The following is a 25,139-nucleotide window of genomic DNA, read 5'->3' on the forward strand; positions in this document are numbered from 1 at the left end:
TTTTTTTGTTTGTTTTCTTCTTGCACACAAAATACAGGAATATTAAGTGCACCTTAGAGAGTATTTACACTAAAGCTGTATTTAACTCAGTTGCCAAATAAGGTTGTGGCACTGATTATTCTTTAAAAGGGACAGTCTAGGCCAAAATAAACTTTTATGATTCAGATAGAGCATGTCATTTTAAACAATTTTCCAATTTACTTTTATCACCAATTTTGCTTTGTTCTCTTGGTATTCTTAGTTGAAAGCTTAACCTGGGAGGTTCATATGCTAATTTCTTAGACCTTGAAGACCACCTCTTTTCAGAATGCATTTTAATAGTTTTTCACCACTAGAGGGTGTTAGTTCACGTATTCCTTATAGATAAAACTGTGCTCGTGCACGTGAAGTAATCTGGGAGCAGGCACTGATTAGTTAAACTGCAAGTCTGTCAAAAGAACTGAAATAAAGGGGCAGTTTGCAGAGGCTTAGATACAAGGTAATCACATAGGTTAAAAGTATATTAATATAACTGTGTTAGTTGTGCAAAACTGGGGAATGGGTAATAAAGGGATTATTTATCTTTTAAAACAATAAAAATTCTGGTGTAGACTGTCCCTTTAATCAAGCCAATGAAATCACTGTACTAACCAACTTACTTATCCCCAGGACCAGCTATACTCTTAAAGGGATATGAAACACTACATTTTTCTTTCATACTTCAGATAGAGCATGACATTCATATTATATCTTTTGATATCTTTTGTTAAAAAGTGATAAGGAGCATGTCTGGAGCACTATATAGCAGCAGCTTTGCCAGAATGCTATCCATTTGCAAGAACACTAGAGAGCAGCACTATTTCCTGCCATGTAAAGCTCCAGATGCCTACATAGGTATCTCTTTAACAAAGAGTACTATGAGAACAAAGCTAATCTGATAATAGAAGTAAATTGGAAACGTTTTAAAAATGATATGCTCTGTCTGAATCACAAAAAGTAAATGTTTGAGTTTCATATCCCTTTAAAGAGACATTCTAGTGTAACACTAAAATTCTCACAACAGGGGAGACTTGTTCATGTGAGCCATATAGATAACATTGTGCTCTCGCCCGTGGGTTGAAGCAGACACTGCACTAATTGGCTAAAATGAAAGTCAGTAGATAATAAAGTCATGTGATCAGGGGGCTGTCAGAAGAGGCTTAGATACAAGTTAATCACAGAGGTAAAAAGTGTATTAATATAACCGTGTTAGTTATGCAGAGCTGGGGAATGGGTAATAAAGGGATTATCTATATTTTTAAACAACAACAATTCTGGAGTTGACTGTTCCTTTAAACTGTAGCTTTTGTAGCAAAATTAACATAGTTTTACAGTCCAGGGATATAACCCTTTGGAATATATTTAGCTCATCTTTTTTGCTGTGGAAAGTTATGGACAGAGAAAAAATAACCTCTTGCAACATCAAGCATTTGACATGTAGTGTGTTGCAGGGTCGTGGCTCTGAACCTGTGAATACATTCTAGCCTCTCTGGGCTAGAGGAATAAGCAGCACAATGATTAGTGTTAAAGTACAGAAAAATTGGGGAAAATAAATAATGAAGTACACTGCAATATTATTTTTAATACAGATGTAAACATTTAAAGGTAAATTTATTTTTCTTATGCTGCGTTGTAAGGCTGTGTACAACACAAAATACAACAATTCTCTTATGAACTAGTGATAAAAAGAGAATGTATAACAATTTAATCTAATATGTGCCAGGACTATGAACATATTTTATTTTACAATAGAGAAAGCTACCATTTGATCCCCACCAAACACATCTGGGTCTCAGATATTTGCAATTCAAAGCGGCTGCATGCAGATGTCTTGTGAACACTGCACTATTGTGACACAGTTTAAAGCCCAGAGATTGCATCAAACTCACTACCACATCCGTTACTCTGCAGTAGTGAGGCAGCCACGCATTCCATACATCGCCTCTCAACTGGAAGATTACAATGCAATTGTCTGTATGAAAAAGTCATAATTAAAGGAACTAAAATGAGTTTAAATTTGATGAACAAATCTGAATTGGGGGGAAAAAAAAATGTGCAGCTGTATATAGAGAGTTAATAGGATTATAAAATGGGATTATAATGCTGATTCTTTAAACCTAATCTCAGTGTGAGGATTGTTTATTTTTCTCTAATCATCTCTTGAACTCTATTCACTAATATTTGAGAGATCTCCTATTTAATATTTCTATTATAAGCTAAAATATTGTTATTGTGAATATCTCTATCACTAAATGGTTTTTAGATCTCTTTAACCCCATTTGTATTCTCTGAAGCTCATATAGTACAATATATAGCACTTTAATAAATAGTTTCCAAATATTAAATAAATAAAACAAATGTAGGGGATTTAAATAATCATAAAATGTAGCAAATCTAGACCCATCATTAGTAGTGTTACAGCAGTCTTCAATTAACTCCTTGGTTGCCAGTCTTGCAACACATTGTTCTGCAATCCCCTCTGGCAGGCAATGGGTTAATGAACTCAAATTGATTAATTGTAGGCAGCCAATGAGTAAAGTGTCCCTTTGTTATATACAGGACCCTACAATAAATGATGCAATTTAAAGCAAATTAACTGTGAAAACAATGTGCTTTGCTACAAGTCACTATTGGAAGACAATGCAGATGCCCCCATCACTCACCTTGCTGAAGATCCTGGTGGTCATACCAGGGCTCATCCTCCTTGATGTCAAACTCCTCCACAGCACTGTCGGTGAGCATGTCTGCTGGCTGCTGCGCCCGGTGCCTCTCGGTGCTCCCGGGGTGTGTTACTGCAGCTGCTGACAGCTCAAGGAGCAGCTCCTCCAAGCCCCGCCCACCGCCATCTGCCGAAGGATTGCGGAAACTGCCGAGCGCCTGGCTGTGAACCGAAGCAACGTGGCAATCCGAATGTAACAGAAGGCGGGACTCCGAACTTAACAGCCAATAGGTATTGTAATAATAAAGATTGACATTACCTGGTATCCAATATGAAAACAGAAGTAATTATTATAGTTGTTGATTGGATAAAACAAAAAAGTACACACACTACACTTCCGCATCTTGCTGCTGCTTGTGCTGCATACGGGTTGCGAGGGGCAACAGGCTGAGGAGGGGCTCGCAGAGTGTGGTGGTCACCACCTGCTACATGGTAAAGTGAGGGTACGCGTGGGCGGAGCTTAATTAGACTCGTGCAGGAGCACATTATACCCACTGGTACTTTATAATTATAATATTCACCAGACGAATATACCCTCTGCAGTATCAAGCACTTGCCGCATGAGGAATGCAGACTATCAGGTTACTAACGCATGACTTATTATTAATGCAACCCCCAAAGAGCAGATATTGTACCAGAAAGGCAACAGGATAAAGCAGTTGCAACCACACTGTGTAATTACAGATACGGGCTGCTCTTCATAATGTTATCCTACATGATTATTTTATAAGCAAATCATATTCATGGCAAGGCAATCTGACAAGCAAATGTTAAAGGGACATGAAAGTCAACATTACACTTTCATGATTCAGACAGAGCATGCAATTTTAATATATATTCCAGTTTACTTTGTTCTCTTGGTATCCTTTGTTGAAAAGCTAGGTAGGCAGAGGAGGGCATACATTGCATTGAGTACTATATGTAAGGAGTGTTTGCAGCTATATTTGTAATAATGCTATACATTGTTGCAAACTTGTCTGGTCTATAGTGGTCAACAATCTATAGCATTGGTAAAAAAATAAATAAGTTCTTGTTATTAACAAATAAAATATACTTGATATATTCCCAAAGAGAGATCCATCTGACAGACTTAAATCATTATAATAACATTACAAACTCATAAAAAATGCACTACTAGGAACTTGCAAAACACATCGGAGCCAATGATTAGCAGCATATGTGTGTAGTCACCAATCACCAGCTAGCCCTCAGTAGTGCGTTATTCAAGTATATTTTCTTTGTTGCTCCTAATGGAAGGTATTTTAAAGTTTTATTGTTAAAGGGACATGAAATCCAACTCTTTCTTTCTTTCTTTCTTTCTTTCTTTCTTTCTTTCTTTCTTTCAATAATACAACCTTCCAGTTTACATCTATTATCAAATTTGCTTCATTCTCTTGGTATCATTTGTTGAAGCATTAGCAATGCACTACTGGGAATTGCAGTAGAAATGTTCCTATAGGTTATTCATACACTGGACTCTCTAGGACTTATAAGAGCCTCTGTTTTTTTTTTCTCCAGGTTTGTTGTTTTTTCACTATTGGGAGCTAGCTGAACACATCAGGTGAGCGAGCCAATGAGAAGAGGCATATTTGTGCAACTAGCTCCCAGCAGTGCATTGTTTCTTCTGAGCCTACCTAGGTATGCGTTTTTACAAGGATACTAACAGAATGAAGCAGAATATTTCATATGCAAAATACAATTTTTGACGTTTAATATCCCTTAAATATTCACCAATTCTGTTCTGTTGGTTATTAAAGGGACAGTCTACATTTGAATTGTTATTGTTTTAAAAGATAGATAATCCCTTTATTACCCATTCCCCAGTTTTCCACAACCAACTCTGTTATATTAATATACTTTTTACCTCTGTGATTATCTTGTAGCTAAGCTGCTGCAGACTGCCCCCTAATCACATTACTTTTTTATTTATTATCTATTGACTTGCATTTAGTACTGTGCTGTGCTAAATCTTAAATAACTCCTCGGGCGTGAGCACAATAATATCTATATGGCCCACATGAACTAGCACTCCCCTGTTGGGAAAAGCTAATAAAAAGCATTTGATAAGAGGCTGTCTGTAGTGGCTTAGAAACAGGCAGAAATATAGAGGTTTAAATGTTCTAAAGTATATTAATATAACAATGTTGGTTGTACAAAGCTGGGGAATGGGTAGTAAAGGCATTATCTATTTTTTAAAACAATAACAATGTTAGTGTAGACTGTCCCTTTAAAACTGTTTCAGAATACTTGGGGGGGGCAGAAACTTTAAATAGAGCTTAAATTGCTTTAATAGATTGATGGCGATTTGGTAATGAGGACAGAAATTATGTAATAAAATAATGGCTGTGCATAGCATCATTACAGAAAAGCGGATCTATCGCTGACCCACATTGTAATAAATCATTTTAAAATCTGCTAAATATATTCACAAAGAGATATCTAGCAGACAGACTGGGCATTAAATGGACATAAAACCCCAAATTTGATTCAGATAGAACATATTTTTTAGCTAAAAAATGGGGATCCCTCAAGCGCCTACCAACTGGAGGCAAAGGGATAATGATGGGTGCAGCAATATGTTGAGTATAAAAACTATATACATATAATAAAAGGTTAATACATACAGTTCATGGATCCATGAAAGAAATAACATAAATTAAAAACCATGTACAATGTAGATGAAAATAAAGCTGCACTGGATAATAGTAAAACCAGAGGTTATCGTCCTATAGTATCCTCCTATGTATGAAGTCCGGTGGAAATAGTGTGAGTGTCAGTGAAGCATAGAAAAAATGGTACTGAAAAGTCAGTGATATACAACAATGTAGAAAAAAATATAAAAATATATAAAAAATGTGTATATCAATCAATCCAACAATAATAGAATGTCAATCAATCCAAAAAATAGTTAGTCTTTTATATCAATCCAACACAATAAATGGTGAAAAAATGTGAATGCAAAAATTTGTGAATTCCAAAAAATAGTCAAACAATAGTCACCCAGATCCTGTAGGATCAAATAGTGGTCCAAGAGTGTTGTTGTGTAGTAAAGGTGTGAAGATGGAGGAAATGCTGGGCCCACCAAAAGTGAACCAAATGTTCAGATGTCGATATGAACCAACAAAGAAACGATGTCCCCCTAAAATGTCAAAAACAAATATAGTGCAGATAACTCCAGATTAGTATTACATAAATGGAATAGAGCTTACCAATATCAGTCGACGCGTTTCGGCCTTAATCTAGGCCTTTATCAAGAGTCTTGATAAAGGCCTAGATTAAGGCCGAAACGCGTCGACTGATATTGGTAAGCTCTATTCCATTTATGTAATACTAATCTGGAGTTATCTGCACTATATTTGTTTTTGACATTTTAGGGGGACATCGTTTCTTTGTTGGTTCATATCGACATCTGAACATTTGGTTCACTTTTGGTGGGCCCAGCATTTCCTCCATCTTCACACCTTTACTACACAACAACACTCTTGGACCACTATTTGATCCTACAGGATCTGGGTGACTATTGTTTGACTATTTTTTGGAATTCACAAATTTTTGCATTCACATTTTTTCACCATTTATTGTGTTGGATTGATATAAAAGACTAACTATTTTTTGGATTGATTGACATTCTATTATTGTTGGATTGATTGATATACACATTTTTTATATATTTTTATATTTTTTTCTACATTGTTGTATATCACTGACTTTTCAGTACCATTTTTTCTATGCTTCACTGACACTCACACTATTTCCACCGGACTTCATACATAGGAGGATACTATAGGACGATAACCTCTGGTTTTACTATTATCCAGTGCAGCTTTATCTTCATCTACATTGTACTTACCACTGTTTTTATCTACATTTTATATGGTTTTTAATTTATGTTATTTCTTTCATGGATCCATGAACTGTATGTATTAACCTTTTATTATATGTATATAGTTTGTATTTTCATTAAAATAGTTTTTATACTCAACATATTGCTGCACCCATCATTATCCCTTTGCCTCCGGTTGGTAGGCGCTTGAGGGATCCCCATTTTTTTAGCTGATTTCTATTGGTGGTTACTAGGTATCACCCCCCTCAAGCCCATAGGGAACAGAGTAGGCGCTTATCCACATCCCATTACTTCTGAACATATTTTTTTAAACAACTTTCCAATTTACTTCTTTTTTCAAATTGTCTTTGTTTTCTTGTTATCCTTTTTTTTTTTTTTAAAAAAAAGCAGGAAGGTTAGCTCAGGAGTGTGACTGTGTCTGCAGCACTATATAGCAGCAGTTTTGTAACAATGTTATACATTAGCAAGAGCACTAGATGGCAGCAGTTTTATAATAATGTTATACATTAGCAAGAACACTAGATGGCAGCAGTTTTATAACAATGTTATACATTAGCAAGAGCACTATATAGCAGCAGTTTTGTAACAATGTTATACATTAGCAAGAGCACTAGATGGCAGCAGTTTTATAACAATGTTATACATTAGCAAGAGCACTAGATGGCAGCAGTTTTGTAACAATGTTATACATTAGCAAGAGCACTAGATGGCAGCAGTTTTATAACAATGTTATACATTAGCAAGAGCACTAGATGGCAGCAGTTATATAACAATGTTATACATTAGCAAGAGCACTAGATGGCAGCAGTTTTATAATAATGTTATACATTAGCAAGAGCACTAGATGGCAGCAGTTATATAACAATGTTATACATTAGCAAGAGCACTAGATGGCAGCAGTTTCATAATAATGTTATACATTAGCAAGAGCACTAGATGACAGCAGCTTTATAACAATGTTATACATTAGCAAGAGCACTAGATGGAAGCAGTTTTACAATAATGTTATACATTAGCAAGAGCACTAGATGGAAGCAGTTTTACAATAATGTTATACATTAGCAAGAGCACTAGATGGAAGCAGTTTTACAATAATGTTATACATTAGCAAGAGCACTAGATGGCAGCAGTTTTACAACAATGTTATACATTAGCAAGAGCACTAGATGGCAGCACTATTTCCTGTCTTGTAGTGCTCCAGACATCTGCATGCTACCTATCTAGATATCTCTTCATGGTGGACGATAAAAATGTGTTTATATATTTTCTCAGTATATATGTGTGTAGGGCTCTCTTTTATCATCCACCGTGACAATATACAGTATATACTGAGAAAATATATAAATACAGATTCCATATAAAAATGAGATATAAATGTGTGTAGAACACGCTTTTATTGTCGACCGTGACAAGTGCTTGAACTACGCATGTGCACATTTTTTGTCAGCGGCAAAATCCAACAGCACAACTTCCTTGTCAGAATCTGCTAGCTCTCAGTGCGCATGCTGCTGATTTACATTATTGCATTCCACACATTTCTTTTTAATACATGTGGAGTCTGATTACGTAATACAGAGCATGCGCAGTCAGAGGTATCAGATTCTGACAAGGTAGCAAATTCTGATAGAACACTGGCCCCTCTGTGCGGGTGCAGGTTAAACCGCTCTGCCCACAGTTGCTATAGCATTCTGATTGGACAGGGCTCGAAGGGGGGAAAAAAAACGCCCATTTTAGGGACGTTTGAAAATACTGATGAAAGGGACTAGTTCACTGAGTTTAAAGTAAGGATTTACAATACTTTAAATAAAAAATGTTATTGTGTTCTAAGTTGCCTATACAGGTGGCCCTTGGTTTACAATGGTTCAATTTGCACCGTTTCGGAATAACAACCTTTTTTTCCAGTCATGTGACTGCTATTGAAAAGCATTGAGAAGCAGTGCATTGATTAAAATAGCCAGTAGGTGGAGCTGTCTGCTTCTGTTGCAGCAAAGATATGCAAGCCAAGCAAGCTAAAATTAATCAGTTTAACCAGACCTGAGCTATCGAGCAGCTTGCAAAGGAACAAGATCTTCCTGTCTATAAATCAGTCCAGATTGGAATGCATAGAAAGAACTGTTTGCAGAAAAATGCAAGTAAAGTCTGTGTTGTGTGTGATTATTTTATTAGGTTTATAATGCTGTTTAGCAAATGTTTTTGTTCATTTAACTTAGTTTAATTATATATTCTGTGTTGTGTGATTATTTAATTAGGTTTATAATGCTGTTCAGCATTTAAAGTCTTCATTTCAAAGCTTTAAAAATAATGTATTAGGTGTTACTTATGACAATTTTGAGAGGGGCCTGGAACCTAACTCCCTCACTTCCCATTAACTTACATTATAAACTGGGTTTCAATTTACAACGGTTTCAATTTACAGCCATTCCTTCTGGAACCTAACCCTGGCGTAAACTGAGGGCTACCTGTGTATATATATTATTAGTAAGATCTTTGAGTGCTTTTATTATGGACCTTTAACAGGATAGAAATGTAAAATTTTAAATGTGCATTTAAATTAGAGAAAATGGTTTTACTAAACATGATTGTTTTTGCAGCATATGCACATATGCTGTGAGTGCCTCCTGCACCAGCATTCACACACCACACCTTCTGAGGGAGTCAGGAGTATCTAGTATGGACACACAGGTGTAGCTTCACTGACACAAGACACCACCCTCAGCTTTCTGTATCCTGATCTTCTAGTCACACGTAGCATATCTGTGTATGCAGTTGAAACAGTAATACTTTTACTAGAAGTGTTTCGGCTATAGTAAATGACATAAATGCTTCTATGTAAAATTGAAATGCCTTTGATTCCATTTAATTTTTATATATATTGCAACAGCAACAAAAAGAATGTCTGAGAGTGCTGAAGTTACATTAAATCAGTATTTGCTGACCTATGTAACGCGATGCATCGTTTTATCGTTTTACTGCTATATAAAAATGGGAGCATATAAAAGCCCATTGTTTTATGAACCATTGTCTGTAAATATGAGGATCATAACAATACAGGCTTCTTTCCCATATCAATCTACATCTGAAAACACTGAGTTTATTATTTGTAGGCACTCAGCCATACGAGTTGTTTAAATTGACAATAATATATACAGTGGGAGTGCTGGGCGATTTCTGTTGTTTAATAGTGTTGTGAGTTTGAGTTAATATTTACTATTTTATTTTGTATATAAAGCATACAACATGTAGTGGCATTATAGTTAAATTTGTTTTCTGAGCCCATATATGGTTTGTTTACCTATTTTGAATGAAGTTATTTTTTTCATTGGATTAATTCCGCTGTAGGATTTTATTTAGGGCACCAGGGACAACTGTGACCTTACATAGTGAACCCTTTGCCTTTCAACCAAGACCCTGAAATTCTTTCTAATATTTACACAATAAACTAAACCTGTAGTCACTATTGTACAACTGCAGCTTCTGCCCCTCACACCTGACCCTGTGCTTTAAAATTTGAAATAAATTGTTTACAAATAGCTTCTTTATCTTTATATTGTCATTTGAAATAGCTGTTTTTGTCTACAGAATCCCCCCACCCATACTAAAGATATTAAAACTCCAGTATTCTCTATAGAAAAAAACTTTGTAAACAAGAATCAGCAGAAGAAATGAACATCCAGTGAGGGTGGGGGATATAAAGCCTAGCCATTTTGAAAGGGTGTTCCTGCAGCAGCATTGAATGCACAGACTTATAAGATCATTGTGTTTGTGAAACAAATGCTGAATTCTGAATTTATGCACCTGGCCCCACCTACCATAGCTTGGAAAACATACACTCATCCTCAGCCCTGGCATACTCCTCCGACACAGTACCCACGCAGATGTTCCCGTACTGCTGAGCGACACTGGAGGAAATCTCGGAGTTCTGCTGACTTTCTTCACTATAAGTTCATCTTGAACTCTTACTATTCTGCCCTTAATCTATATAAGCAACACTACTTCTCTACTCTTTCTTCAAACCCAAAACGTCTGTTCTCCACATTCAATACTCTTCTCTGCCCACCCCCACCACAACTTTTCTCTCAGCCCAAGATTTTGCCAGCTACTTCAACAACAAAATCAACTCCATCAGAAATGAAATCAGCTCTCAACATACTACCAGTCTCCCACCCCCTCAAAAGCTCACAATCATCCAAAACCCACATAGCCATAAATTTATCTCTTTTGCCCCTGTTACAGAGGATTAAGTTTCTGCCCTTATACTGTCCTCTCACCTCACTACCTGTCCCCTCTACCCCATCCCCTCACAACTACTCCCCTCCCTCTCTTCTACCCTTACCCCTATACTCACACACATCTTCAACCTCTCCCTCAGCACTGGTATAGTTCCCACATCTCTTAAACATGCACTGGTCACACCTATCCTCAAAAAATATTCGCTTGACCCAACCTCCCCATCTAACTAGCGCCCTATTTCCCTACTACCTCTTGCCTCAAAGCTTCTTGAAAAGCTAGTATATGCACATCTATTCCATTTCCTTACATTAAACTCCCTCCTTGACCCACTGCAATCTGGATTTCGCCCACTTCACTCAACAGAGACAGCAATTGTTAAGGTTACCAATGACCTACTTACAGCAAAATCAAAAGGCCACTTCTCTCTACTTATCCTCCTTGATACTGTCGACCACCCTCTTTTGCTCCATACCCTCCAATCCTTTGGCATCTGTGACACAGCTCTCTCTTGGTTCTCTTCCTATCTAACCGTACCTTTAGTGTAGCCTTCTCTTAGGTATCCTCTGCCCCGTTATCTCTTTCTGTTGGGGTACCGCAAGGCTCTGTCCTCTGCCCCCTTCTTTTTTCAATCTACACGTCCTCACTAGGTCCCACAGGTTTCATTTTCATTTGTATGCCGACGATGCCCAAATCTACCTCTCTGCACCAGAACTACCTCCTTCCTTGCTAACCCGTGTCACTAACTTTCTCTCTCTCATATCTCATCTTGGATGTCCTCTCACTACCTCAAGCTAAATCTCTCCAAAACTGAGCTCCTTACTTTCCCCCCTTCTTCCAAAATCTCCATCCCCCATGTCTCTATAACTGTTGATAACTCCATCATTACCCCAACCTCACATGCCCGATGTCTTTGGGTCACACTGGACTCAGATCTTTCTTTCACTCCTCACATTCAGTCCTTGGCTAAAGCCTGCCGCTTCCACCTTAAAAACATCGCTAAAATTAGACATTTCCTTACACAAGACACAACAAAGATTTTAATCCACTGTCTCATCCTTTCCCGCCTTGACTACTGCAACAATATCCTCTCTGGTCTCCCTAGCTGCCGCCTAGCTCCTTTATAATCCATAATGAATGCCTCTGCCAGGCTCATCTTCCTTGCACGTTGCTCTTCATCTGCCGCACCTCTCTGCCAATCCCTTCACTGGCTTCCTCTTGCCTCCAGGATTAAACACAAAATTCTCACTCTGACACACAAAGCCCTCAATTGCACTGTACCCCCCTACATCTCAGACCTTGTCTCCAGATACTCTTCCTCCCGTCCCCTTCGCTCCGCTCATGATCTCCTACTCTCCTCCTCTCTTGTTACCTCCTCACATTCCCGTCTTCAAGATTTCTCCAGATTGGCTCCCATCTTATGGAACTCTCTGCCTCGCTCCACAAGAATCTCCCCTAGTTTTAAAAGCTTCAAGTGCTCCCTTAAGACTCTACTATTCAGGGATGCTTACAACCTACACTAACCTTACTATCTCCACTGCTATCCCCTAAAACCCCATAGCATGTAAGCCTATGAGCCCAGCTGTTTGTAGGTCACCCTCATAAGAGCCGACTACAACAGTACAACTCTCGGCAGGACCCTCTCTCCCCATTTGATCCCTGTAATCCTTTTTATATACCACCTATGTTCATAGCGCTGCAGAACCTGTTGCCGCTCTACAAATACCTGATGATAATAATAATAATAATGCATATGCCTAGTTTGGAGGTATACAACCAGTGATAACTACACAGATGTGTAGTGATTTGTGAGTTTTCATGTGGGCTTGAGTGAATGTAAGTATAGAACAAAATATTATTCACAGGCGCAGATTTCGCATTATGTGGACGGACAATCTAGCAAATTTATCAGACTGCAAATTGTGAGGCGCATTTAATCTCCATATTTATCATTGCTTGTGTGCCTTCTTGTGCAACCAATAGTGCAAGGCAGGGCTTGTGAATCACCCCAGTTGTATCAGTCTGGGGTGATTTTCATCTGCCAAGGGTTTAGTAAGCAGCTAAAACCTGTGCTTTATAAATATCAGTTGCAGGCTCAAATGTGAGTGAGTCTGCAACCAATAGGGTCATTTGCCTCATGATACATCTTCCCCGTAGTATTTACTATCTTTTCGATAACTTTTCTGATAACTTTTTTTCTTTTTTGCATTTATTTTCTTCACATAGATTAAGAATAAACATGGCGTCATTGTTTGGAATCAACAGGTCGGCGTTGGCTTATTCTATGACAACGTTGGGCGCAGGAATGATAAACCATATATTTTATTTTTACTACGTGAAGCTGTTTCTAAACCAGTATAAGATATCAGAGGGAGCCTTTCACAAGGCACAGGTACTGTAATATATATAAGAGCTTTGTGATTTAATTGTAACTCCGCTTCATTATAATCAGTTAATAAGGCTGTACCCACAGTCTATGAGAAATCAGCAAAAAAGGAACTATAGATGTGATTTTCTTTTGTTCCTTTGTAACAGAATTGTATCCTTTATATAATATATTGTTTTTGGCAGAGCAATAAATGATTAAAGGGGAAAAAGGGGAACAGGAAGGAGTTGTTATCTCTTTGATTTGAGTAAATATTTTTTTTTGGCCAAATAAAATAGATAACATTTATTAATTCAGTAGCATAAATCTTCCATATCTGATATATCAAATTTGCTTTGTCTCTTGGTATTCTTTGTTGAAAGCTAAACCCAGGTAGGCTCATATGCTAATTTCTAAGCCCTGGATGGCCGTCTCTTATCTCAGTGCATTTTGAAAGTTTTTCACAGTTAGACAGTTAGTTCATGTTTTTCCTATAGATATCATTGTGCTCACGCCTGTGGAGTTACTTATGAGAGGGCACTAATTGACTAAAATGCAAGTCTGTCAAAAGAACTGAAATAAGGGGGCAGTCTGCAGAGGCTTAGATACAAGGGTAATCACAGAGGTAAAAATCTAGATAATCCCTTTATTACCCATTCCACAGTTTTGCATAACCAACACAGTAATAATAATATAAACAATAACAATTCTGGAGCAGACTGTCCCTTTAATGCTTGTTGGCTGAGAGCCACATCTCATATCGCTGTGTTAGCGCTCAGTGACTGACATGCACATCTTCTTAATTTGTGTTAGTCGTCCCTGTCTGAGAGGCACAACTCATACAGCTGTATAAGCGCTCAACTGGCTGACAGACACATCTCATACAGCTGTATTAGTGCTCACTGACTGACAGACACATCTCATACAGCTGTATAAGCGCTCAACTGGCTGACAGGCACATCTCATACAGCTGTATAAGCGCTCAACTGGCTGACAGGCACATCTCATACAGCTGTATAAGCGCTCAACTGGCTGACAGGCACATCTCATACAGCTGTATAAGCGCTCAACTGGCTGACAGGTACATCTCATACAGCTGTATTAGTGCTCACTGACTGATAGGCACATCTCATACAGCTGTATTAATGCTCACCTCATACAGCTGTATTAGTGCTCACTGGCTGACAGGCACATCTCATACAGCTGTATTAATGCTCACCTCATACAGCTGTATTAGTGCTCACTGGCTGACAGGCACATCTCATACAGCTGTATTAATGCTCACCTCATACAGCTGTATTAGTGCTCACTGGCTGACAGGCACATCTCATACAGCTGTATTAGTGCTCACTGGCTGACAGGCACATCTCATACAGCTGTATTAGTGCTCACTGACTGACAAGCACATCTCATACAGCTGTATTAGTGCTCACTGACTGACAGGCACATCTCATACAGCTGTATTAGTGCTCACTGACAGACACATCTCATACAGCTGTATTAGTGCTCACTGACTGACAAGCACATCTCATACAGCTGTATTAGTGCTCACTGACTGACAGGCACATCTCATACAGCTGTATTAGTGCTCACTGACTGACATGCATATCTCATACAGCTGTATTAGTGCTCACTGACAGACACATCTCATACAGCTGTATTAGTGCTCACTGACTGACAAGCACATCTCATACAGCTGTATTAGTGCTCACTGACTGACAGGCACATCTCATACAGCTGTATTAGTGCTCACTGACTGACATGCATATCTCATACAGCTGTATTAGTGCTCACTGACTGACAGACACATCTCATACAGCTGTATTAGTGCTCACTGACTGACAGGCACATCTCATACAGCTGTATTAGTGCTCACTGACTGACAGGCACATCTCATACAGCTGTATTAGTGCTCACTGACAGACACATCTCATACAGCTGTATTAGTGCTCACTGACAGACACATCTCATACAGCTGTATTAGTGCTCACTGGCTGACAGGTACATCTCATACAGCTGTATTAGTGTTCACTGACTGACAGGCACATCTCATACAGCTGTATTAGTGCTCACTGACTGACAAGCACATCTCATACAGCTGTATTAGTGCTCACTGACTGACAGGCACATCTCATACAGCTGTATTAGTGCTCACTGACTGACATGCATATCTCATACAGCTGTATTAGTGCTCACTGACTGACAGACACATCTCATATCGCTGTGTTAGCGCTCAGTGACTGACATGCACATCTTCTTAATTTGTGTTAGTCGTCCCTGTCTGAGAGGCACAACTCATACAGCTGTATAAGCGCTCAACTGGCTGACAGACACATCTCATACAGCTGTATTAGTGCTCACTGACTGACAGGCACATCTCATACAGCTGTATAAGCGCTCAACTGGCTGACAGACACATCTCATACAGCTGTATTAGTGCTCACTGACTGACAGACACATCTCATACAGCTGTATAAGCGCTCAACTGGCTGACAGGCACATCTCATACAGCTGTATAAGCGCTCAACTGGCTGACAGGCACATCTCATACAGCTGTATAAGCGCTCAACTGGCTGACAGGCACATCTCATACAGCTGTATAAGCGCTCAACTGGCTGACAGGTACATCTCATACAGCTGTATTAGTGCTCACTGACTGATAGGCACATCTCATACAGCTGTATTAATGCTCACCTCATACAGCTGTATTAGTGCTCACTGGCTGACAGGCACATCTCATACAGCTGTATTAATGCTCACCTCATACAGCTGTATTAGTGCTCACTGGCTGACAGGCACATCTCATACAGCTGTATTAATGCTCACCTCATACAGCTGTATTAGTGCTCACTGGCTGACAGGCACATCTCATACAGCTGTATTAGTGCTCACTGGCTGACAGGCACATCTCATACAGCTGTATTAGTGCTCACTGACTGACAAGCACATCTCATACAGCTGTATTAGTGCTCACTGACTGACAGGCACATCTCATACAGCTGTATTAGTGCTCACTGACTGACATGCATATCTCATACAGCTGTATTAGTGCTCACTGACTGACAGACACATCTCATACAGCTGTATTAGTGCTCACTGACTGACAGGCACATCTCATACAGCTGTATTAGTGCTCACTGACTGACAGGCACATCTCATACAGCTGTATTAGTGCTCACTGACAGACACATCTCATACAGCTGTATTAGTGCTCACTGACAGACACATCTCATACAGCTGTATTAGTGCTCACTGGCTGACAGGTACATCTCATACAGCTGTATTAGTGTTCACTGACTGACAGGCACATCTCATACAGCTGTATTAGTGCTCACTGACTGACAAGCACATCTCATACAGCTGTATTAGTGCTCACTGACTGACAGGCACATCTCATACAGCTGTATTAGTGCTCACTGACTGACATGCATATCTCATACAGCTGTATTAGTGCTCACTGACTGACAGACACATCTCATACAGCTGTATTAGTGCTCACTGACTGACAGGCACATCTCATACAGCTGTATTAGTGCTCACTGACTGACAGGCACATCTCATACAGCTGTATTAGTGCTCACTGACTGACAAGCACATCTCATACAGCTGTATTAGTGCTCACTGACTGACAGGCACATCTCATACAGCTGTATTAGTGCTCACTGACTGACATGCATATCTCATACAGCTGTATTAGTGCTCACTGACTGACAGACACATCTCATACAGCTGTATTAGTGCTCACTGACTGACAGGCACATCTCATACAGCTGTATTAGTGCTCACTGACTGACAGGCACATCTCATACAGCTGTATTAGTGCTCACTGACAGACACATCTCATACAGCTGTATTAGTGCTCACTGACAGACACATCTCATACAGCTGTATTAGTGCTCACTGACAGACACATCTCATACAGCTGTATTAGTGCTCACTGGCTGACAGGTACATCTCATACAGCTGTATTAGTGTTCACTGACTGACAGGCACATCTCATACAGCTGTATTAGTGCTCACTGACTGACAAGCACATCTCATACAGCTGTATTAGTGCTCACTGACTGACAGGCACATCTCATACAGCTGTATTAGTGCTCACTGACTGACAGGCACATCTCATACAGCTGTATTAGTGCTCACTGACTGACATGCATATCTCATACAGCTGTATTAGTGCTCACTGACTGACAGACACATCTCATACAGCTGTATTAGTGCTCACTGGCTGACAGGCACATCTCATACAGCTGTATTAGTGCTCACTGACTGACACACATCTCATACAGTTGTATTAGCGCTCAATTGCTGGCAGACACATCTCATACAGCTGTATTAGTGCTCACTGACTGACAGGCACATCTCATACAGCTGTATTAGTGCTCACTGACTGACAGACATCTCATACAGCTGTATTAGTGCTCACTGGCTGACAGACACATCTCATACAGCTGTATTAGTGCTCACTGGCTGACAGACAAATCTCATACAGCTGTATTAGTGCTCACTGACTGACAAGCACATCTCATACAGCTGTATTAGTGCTCACTGGCTGACAGACACATCTCATACAACTGTATTAGTGCTCACTGACTGACAGACACATCTCATACAGTTGTATTAGCGCTCAATTGCTGGCAGACACATCTCATACAGCTGTATTAGTGCTCACTGGCTGACAGACACATCTCATACAGCTGTATTAGTGCTCACTGGCTGACAGACACATCTCATACAGCTGTATTAGCGCTCACTGACTGACAGACACATCTCATACAGCTGTATTAGTGCTCACTGACTGACAGACACATCTCATACAGCTGTATTAGTGCTCTCTGGCTGACAGGCACATCTCATACAGCTGTATTAGCGCTCACTGGCTGACAGACACATCTCATACAGTTGTATTAGTGCTCACTGACTGACAGACACATCTCATACAGCTGTATTAGTGCTCACTGACAGACACATCTCATACAGCTGTATTAGTGCTCACTGACTGACAGACACATCTCATGCAGCTGTATTAGCGCTCACTGACTGACAGGGACATCTCATACAGCTGTATTAGTGCTCACAGGCTGACAGACACATCTCATACAGTTGTATTAGTGCTCACTGACTGACAGACACATCTCATACAGCTGTATTAGTGCTCACTGACAGACACATCTCATACAGCTGTATTAGTGCTCACTGGCTGACAGACACACCTCATACAGCTGTATTAGTGCTCACTGACTGACAGACACATCACATACAGCTGTATTAGTGCTCACTGACTGACAGGGACATCTCATACAGCTGTATTAGTGCTCACTGACTGACAGACACATCTCATACAGCTGTATTAGTGCTCACTGACTGACAGACACATCTCATACAGCTGTATTAGCGCTCACTGACTGACAGACACATCTCATACAGTTGTATTAGCGCTCAATTGCTGGCAGACACAACTCATGCAGTTTATTTAGTCGTCATTAGTGTACAAGGAAAAACGTATACAGTAAAATACATTTCCTCAAATAGTTGATTAACAGTCACTGTAAAAGCTTTAGAACAGATTTATAGTTTTAAAGATTTATACTCTTTCTATTTCCTATGTTATATGCAGCAAAAGGAAAACAAGATGTTTGTATTATCCTTTAACTTGGCTGTTTATTTGTTCATTGTGGACTCTCACCAACTTATACTGAATACTGTGTCAAGCGCTAAATGTCGTCTCCTTATCACAGGTTTCCATTTAGCAGACCAGCTTATTAGTTCATCTATTTATTTTTTACATCATAAATTGTAGACCAATAGTTTGCAGCATGCTCCTTTCTCAAAATCTTTTATAATGTTTTTTCTCTCTATAGATTGTGTTCATGATATGGAATGCCATCAACGATCCCCTCTTTGGTTATATACAAGATAACTCCAAAATACCATTCTGCTCAAAACGCAGACTTTCCATTCTTTACGGCGCTCCATTTTACACCCTGGCGTTTCTCCTTCCCTGGTTTCCTTGGAGAAATTACGCAGAAGGCGATTGGCTAAGTGGTGTGCACCTAGTCGTGGCACTGTGTGTGTTTGATGGCATGCTTACCTTTGTTTTGCTGGCACAGTGTGCCCTTTTTACCGAGATTTCAACCAAGCACGATACCCGCCTGCAGCTAATTAAGTATAATCAAATGGCTTCGTTATTGGGATCTACAAGCATCCTATTTTGTGGGCTGGTGTCTAACAACATGGAACATTTCCCTCGTTTTCAGGTCTTTACTGTCATCTTGGCAGTTTTGTCCACCGCATGTATGTGTTACACTGGGGTATTTAGCAGAACGCAATATGAGCAAGAGGAAAAGCAGCCTGATTACTGTAAATCAGAACCTCCTCTATCTCTGTCGTCTGTTATAAGACTCACCATACAAATCCTCAAAGAAAAGAATTTTCTCATTTTTATTTCAATGAATTTTTTTCAAGTCTTTCATGCCACTTTCTGCAGCAACTTCATGATGATCTTCGCAGATAACCTCATCCCTACAGATGCACTGCCCTCCATCGTACGAAGCTTCATGTACGGAGCTGGCTTCATTTGCCCTCAGGTAATGTCCGCTGACATTGAAACAGAGATTTTCATAGCAGATAAGAACGAGAAAGTAGTCCATTGAGTCTGTCAATATTTCCTTGTGATGTGTAAGATTAAAGGGACACTGTATCAGTCAAATGGTGTGGCAGCCATCTTGGATTGTGCGTAAAGTCCCAATTTTTTTCTGATTCAGTATCACATACATTGTTAATGGTAATTGTAATTTGTAGACCTCATCTCTCCCTCCATTATAGTTTTATAGCTACAGTTGAAGTGTCACTCAGTGTCACAGAGCATTGCTGTTGCTAGTCCTAAGCGGAACCTACCACTGATCCACTCAGTAGCACTAGTCACATGACTCAGATGTGAAAGGACATTTAACTTGTCCAGTATGCATAATGGATGGAGAAATATGAAAACGTGCTCCTTTAGTTAAAATAAGTATGTTAAATACAAGGAAACATATTTTGTTGAAAACGGAAAAAAACGTACTTGTTTTCTCGCTAAATTAACCCTTAGAAGATCTTAGTGTAGCCACTACCTGAAGCTAGATAAGGGAGCTACCATTACAGAACTTAAGTTCGACTGTCACACGATTTTTGCAGCAAAAGTCCTCTACTGAGTATGGGCATATAAAAAAGAAGCGCACTGTTTCATATCCTTTTAACATAGATCCTGCTGTTTCCATAATCTTGACCCTGCACCATGGCTACACAGCGATTGACTGATCAGGGCAGGAGCTTATGTAATTCTTTCCATAACTAGTTGCAACAAAATACATAACAAGCATACTCAAGTCTTCTAAAAGGGTGTGTACCTGGACTACAAAAAAAGCATGTACTTTTTAACCTCTTAACCCTGTACGTTGCTGGTCTTTTAAATGTAGGTTGGGGTTTTGAAACTGCGCTATTGCAAGAGGGAGGTTGTAATAGTGCAGTCTTGCTGCTGGCGGTGACACCCACGCTATTGTGGGGACAAAAAACCTTAAGGACCAGCGACGTACAGGGTCCATCCTCGTTAAGGGGTTAACAAACTGGCAGTTTAGAAGCTTTTCACTATTTTATTATTGTGTATGCATCAATGTATGTGGTGTAGTGTTTAATTGCTTATATTTACTGTGCATCTATAAACAATGCCATCTATGCTGACTGATAAGTACCTGCGAGGGGCGATTAATTCTCCTACAGACACAACTACTGACTGCTCCTTTGTCTTTCAGCTCATTGTTCTAATCAGCCACTCGCTATTGGGGCAGATTGGATATTACAAGATGATCTTGTACTGTTTCTACATAGAAGCAATTTCAGCGGTTTTTATGCTGTTTATAGGAGCTCAGCATTATTATATTCTGGCCGTCTTCCTCACTGGGAACATGTAAGTAAACATCAGCTTGCTCTGTCTTTTGTCATCACATTGGTTATTCATTCTGCGCTTGTCATCTCTTTTTATAATTTTTTTTTTAGCCAGCTGCAAAGCAGTAAGTGAAAAGTAGTGACAGATAGTGTAGTAATATAGATACATGTTGGGTGCTATATATGTATAATGCTAATTTCATTACAAATGTCCCATTTGCCAAAACAATATCGGATACATAAAAAACATCAGCTTGATTTAGTGTAGAGCATTAATAGGACACCGAAAGCCTCAATCTCCTCGTTCTGAATATACGTTTCTGGTTTTAAGATCACCAAAGTGTTTTGTTTGTTTGTTTTTTGTGTGAAATGATAATTAATGTAAATATTATAAACTTTTAATTAGAGGAACTCAAAATTTAAACTTTATTGGTTTAGATAAGAGTGTAACATTAGGGACATTATTTTTTATTATTTACTATTATCATCAAATTTGCTTTGATCTCTTGGTATTCTTTATTGAAAGCTAAACCTAGGTAGGTTCATATGCTAATTTGTAAGCCCTTGAAGGCTGCCTCTTATCTCAGTGCAGCATGTCTGCAGAAAGAACAGTACACATGCAGGAACTGTTAGCGCCTTCACTTTGCAGCAGTTCTTTTCAAACTGTGCTCTGGCTGCACTATATTTTCCTTAACACAGGCATCCAGAGCAAAGTGCTGTTTAAAGAGAACAGTCAAATATGGAGCAGTAGTACATTTTATTGTTGACTCACTCTCAGGGATTTTTTCATCCACTCCCCCTTGCATTTCTCAGTCTTCAAAGCTGTGACTTTGGAATGTAAGACGCTCTTGTGAGCGATGCACCTTTTTATTACTAAATTTCCCCCTTGTGATGTTAGACCAAGAGAAAAGGAAATACATTTAGTTACAAGACATTTTAAAAACTTAAAATTCCTTTTGTTGTCTGCAGCTAATTTGGAATGCAATGTTCCAACTGCTGCAACATATTCTAAAACTTTATTCTGCAGCAACTCATTGCAGTAGAGCTGCTGCTTTAGGTCATTGGTTTTTAACCCTGTCCTCATGCTCCCTAACAGGCCAGATTTAGAGGATATCTGAACTAGAGCACAGGTGAAATAATCAGCTGATTAGTAAACATGGTTATTTTACCTGCTCTCATCCAATGGTAATCCAGAAAACCTGGCCTGTTGGGGAGGCCTGAGAACAGGTTTGAAAACCAGTGCTTTAGTGTAACCGCCTAATTTAAAACTGAATTTTATTTCAAAATGACCTGCAGAAAGAAACAATCATCGCAGAAAGTGACGAAAACTTCTGCCTTTGGGGTAGGGTGGACAGGTTCCCTAGCTGAGAGTGTGATCTGTCTGCACTTTCTTAAATATAATAGGCAGACTAGATGGGACTTCTGATTATTATCTTCCATAGAAATATATCTTGGATTTTTATGCAATTTTTAAATAAATACAAAATAACCTCCAGTCATGTGCAAATTGCTATGTTTCTCTGCAGTTTGGTGTGGTTGCTTTTCCACATTGCTGCTATCATTGCTGAAACTTCATATTTATAGGACTTGAACGGGTTTATTAAGTGAAAGTGGGGGAGGGTGTACTTACTGTATGTTTTACAAAATAAAATGTATGTGCCCTAAATTTCTAGGTCTCTAATTCAGAGTTTGACAATTTAGATTAAAATCTACAAACCAGACCTAATACTTAGGAGCCTAAATAGTTTGTTTTCATTGCATGTAAGAAAGTGCGTGTCTGTCTGCCTTGTCCATCAGTCTCTCTGTCTATCTGTCTTTATGTCTGTGTATAAAATTAACAAATTAGCACATTAACCCCTTGCTGCCCAGACTTATTTGTCTACATCGGAACAAAGTTCCAATGTAAACAAATAAGTAAACATTGAAATTGCGCGATTGTTCATGCAATCGCATGATTTCAATGATGGGATTGTGTCAGGGGGGAGTGCCCCCCACTAGTCGCACAACTCAGATGGGGAACTAACTCTGCTGATTTGATCAGCGGAGGGTTCCGCTCGAGACCAGCAGTGTTCTGCGGGTCAAGATTGGCACTTCTACTGTGTGTTTAACCCCTTTGCAGAGGTTAAACACATAGTAGAGCAGGGTCGATAGTCATAGAATTACGTGAACGGATTAGAGCATGTCATTTTTTGAAAATGATGGTCCTTTAATATAGCTATAGAAGAGAGTACACAAACTTCTGAATGCCCTACTCACACAATCACTGCCCTTTTTGGTGCCATACAGTGATGGACGTCTTTAAAGATCAGTGTTAATTTGACGTGATGAATTGTGCTCTGCATTTTCATTCACTTGTGCGTTGGTAAGCCCAGTTCATGCGCTCAGTGAAGTCATGCAGTTAATGTATTCACAGATGAATGCGCGCACCTCCAGATGCAGTGAGCAACTTAACAGCCTGGGTATTTTCAGCTAGAATTAACGTCATATGAAGACACAGGCAGAATTGGATTTCAGGTTTTGCAGCTGGTAACCACTTGGCAGCTAGAGTGGGCTAGAACCCAGGCTTCTCTGGCAACCAAATACATATTTGTGAATCATTTAACGGGATATGAAACCCCAAACTGTTCTTTTGTGATTCAGACAGAACATACCTGCTCTGTATTTGCCTTGTTCCCATGATATTCTGTGTTATGAGATACATAGGTAGCATCTGGAGCACTATATAGCAGGAAATAGTGCTGCCCTCTAGTGCTCTGCTGCCATATATTGCTCTAGAAATGGGTCCCTGCTTTTCAACAAGTGTTACCAAGAAAATGAAGAAAAATTGATAAAAGAATTCAATTATAAAGTTGTTTAAAATCTCATGCTCTATCTGAATCATAAAATACAAATTTTTGGTTTCATGTCCATATATATAGTACCTCAGAAAGTGTGCATATAAAAAGAATGTGCATGTTTTCATAATGGAAGTGAATTGGTAAGTTTTAGGTTTTTTTTTGTTTTTTTAAATGCATGGTTTATCTGAATCACGAAACTTTAATTTTGACTTTAGTGGCCCCTTAAAGGGACGTTGTACACTAAATTTTTCAGTGTATAAATGTTTTGTAGATCCATTTATACAGCCCATCTTGATGTGTTTTTGTAAAAATGTATAGTTTTGCTTATTTTAAATAACATTGTGCTGATTCTCAGACTCCTAACCAAGCCCTGAAGTTTTATATGTATACTGCTTCTGTTTGTATAATGGGCTTTTTCATATGGAGGGAAGGGGGGAGGTTCTGCTATCAGCACTTTCAGTGGGTGTCCCAGGCTAATCTCATCAACAGTGATAAACTGGGAGCTTCTAAGTAAGCTTTTAAATAGTTTTATACTGGATTTTGATATCATTATCTCTGCATATTATTCTTTATAGTTGTGTCTATTACATGCTGTTAAATGAAAATTGGTGTATGCTGTCCCTTTAAAGTGAATGTAAGTTTTGATGCAAAAGTGTTTCGGTTTTTAAAAATGCGATTAAAAACAGGGGCACTTTAATTCATCAAAATTTACATTTCACTCGTTGTGAAAAAATACTTACCTTTTAAACTTTACAGCAGCTCCAGCTTCCCCCGGTCGTCGTAAAGCCATTTCTGATGTCAGAAATGATGGATTGGTCATTCTCCAATCACGGCTTCCCCCCGGGGTAAACGGTGTCTGATTCAACGCCGTGATTGGAGAAAGCTGGATCCCTCATTGCAGACCCAGGAAGAGGCTTTGCGACGGGCGGAGGAAGCTGGAGCGGCTGTCAAAATTAAAAGGTAAGGTGTTTTTTTTTCACAACAGGAGTGAAATGTAAATTTTAATAAATTAAAGTGCCCCTGTTTTTAATAGAATTTTTAAAAACCGGGCACTTTAGAATATGTTCTATTTATTCATAAATACATATTTCTACATACCGGTATATCTGATGGTATTTTAGTACAATATAAACATAAATACACGATTATATATACAAAACACGGAAGGGGACTGCACTCTCAGACTGGATTGGGTATACATCCTAT

At 39.1% G+C, this 25,139-nt stretch overlaps 2 protein-coding genes across 3 annotated transcripts in view; one reads left to right on the plus strand and one right to left on the minus strand.

Annotated features, from left to right (window-relative positions):
• The window catches only part of CDR2 (cerebellar degeneration related protein 2), a 40,760-nt gene extending 37,929 nt beyond the window's left edge, over positions 1 to 2,831 (minus strand). Inside the window, exon 1 of the mRNA XM_053694794.1 lies at positions 2,682 to 2,831. Within this exon, the coding sequence (XP_053550769.1) occupies positions 2,682 to 2,760 (79 nt within the window). The 5' untranslated portion in view covers positions 2,761 to 2,831. The remainder of the gene's footprint in view (positions 1 to 2,681) is intronic.
• Positions 2,832 to 3,052: 221 nt separating this feature from the next.
• LOC128642319 (transmembrane protein 180) overlaps positions 3,053 to 25,139 on the plus strand; it is a 57,720-nt gene continuing 35,633 nt past the window's right edge. The window contains exons 1-4 of one of the 2 annotated variants that reach the window (XM_053695047.1): positions 3,053 to 3,169; positions 13,035 to 13,200; positions 19,035 to 19,760; positions 20,964 to 21,118. In XM_053695047.1, the coding sequence (XP_053551022.1) occupies positions 13,048 to 13,200; positions 19,035 to 19,760; positions 20,964 to 21,118 (1,034 nt within the window). In that variant the 5' untranslated portion in view covers positions 3,053 to 3,169; positions 13,035 to 13,047. Of the gene's footprint in view, positions 3,170 to 3,289; positions 3,319 to 13,034; positions 13,201 to 19,034; positions 19,761 to 20,963; positions 21,119 to 25,139 lie in introns of those variants that run through there. The other variant, XM_053695046.1, reaches the window with a different exon arrangement.

Source organism: Bombina bombina, chromosome 11 (assembly GCF_027579735.1).
Source record: "Bombina bombina isolate aBomBom1 chromosome 11, aBomBom1.pri, whole genome shotgun sequence".
NCBI lineage: Eukaryota > Metazoa > Chordata > Amphibia > Anura > Bombinatoridae > Bombina > Bombina bombina.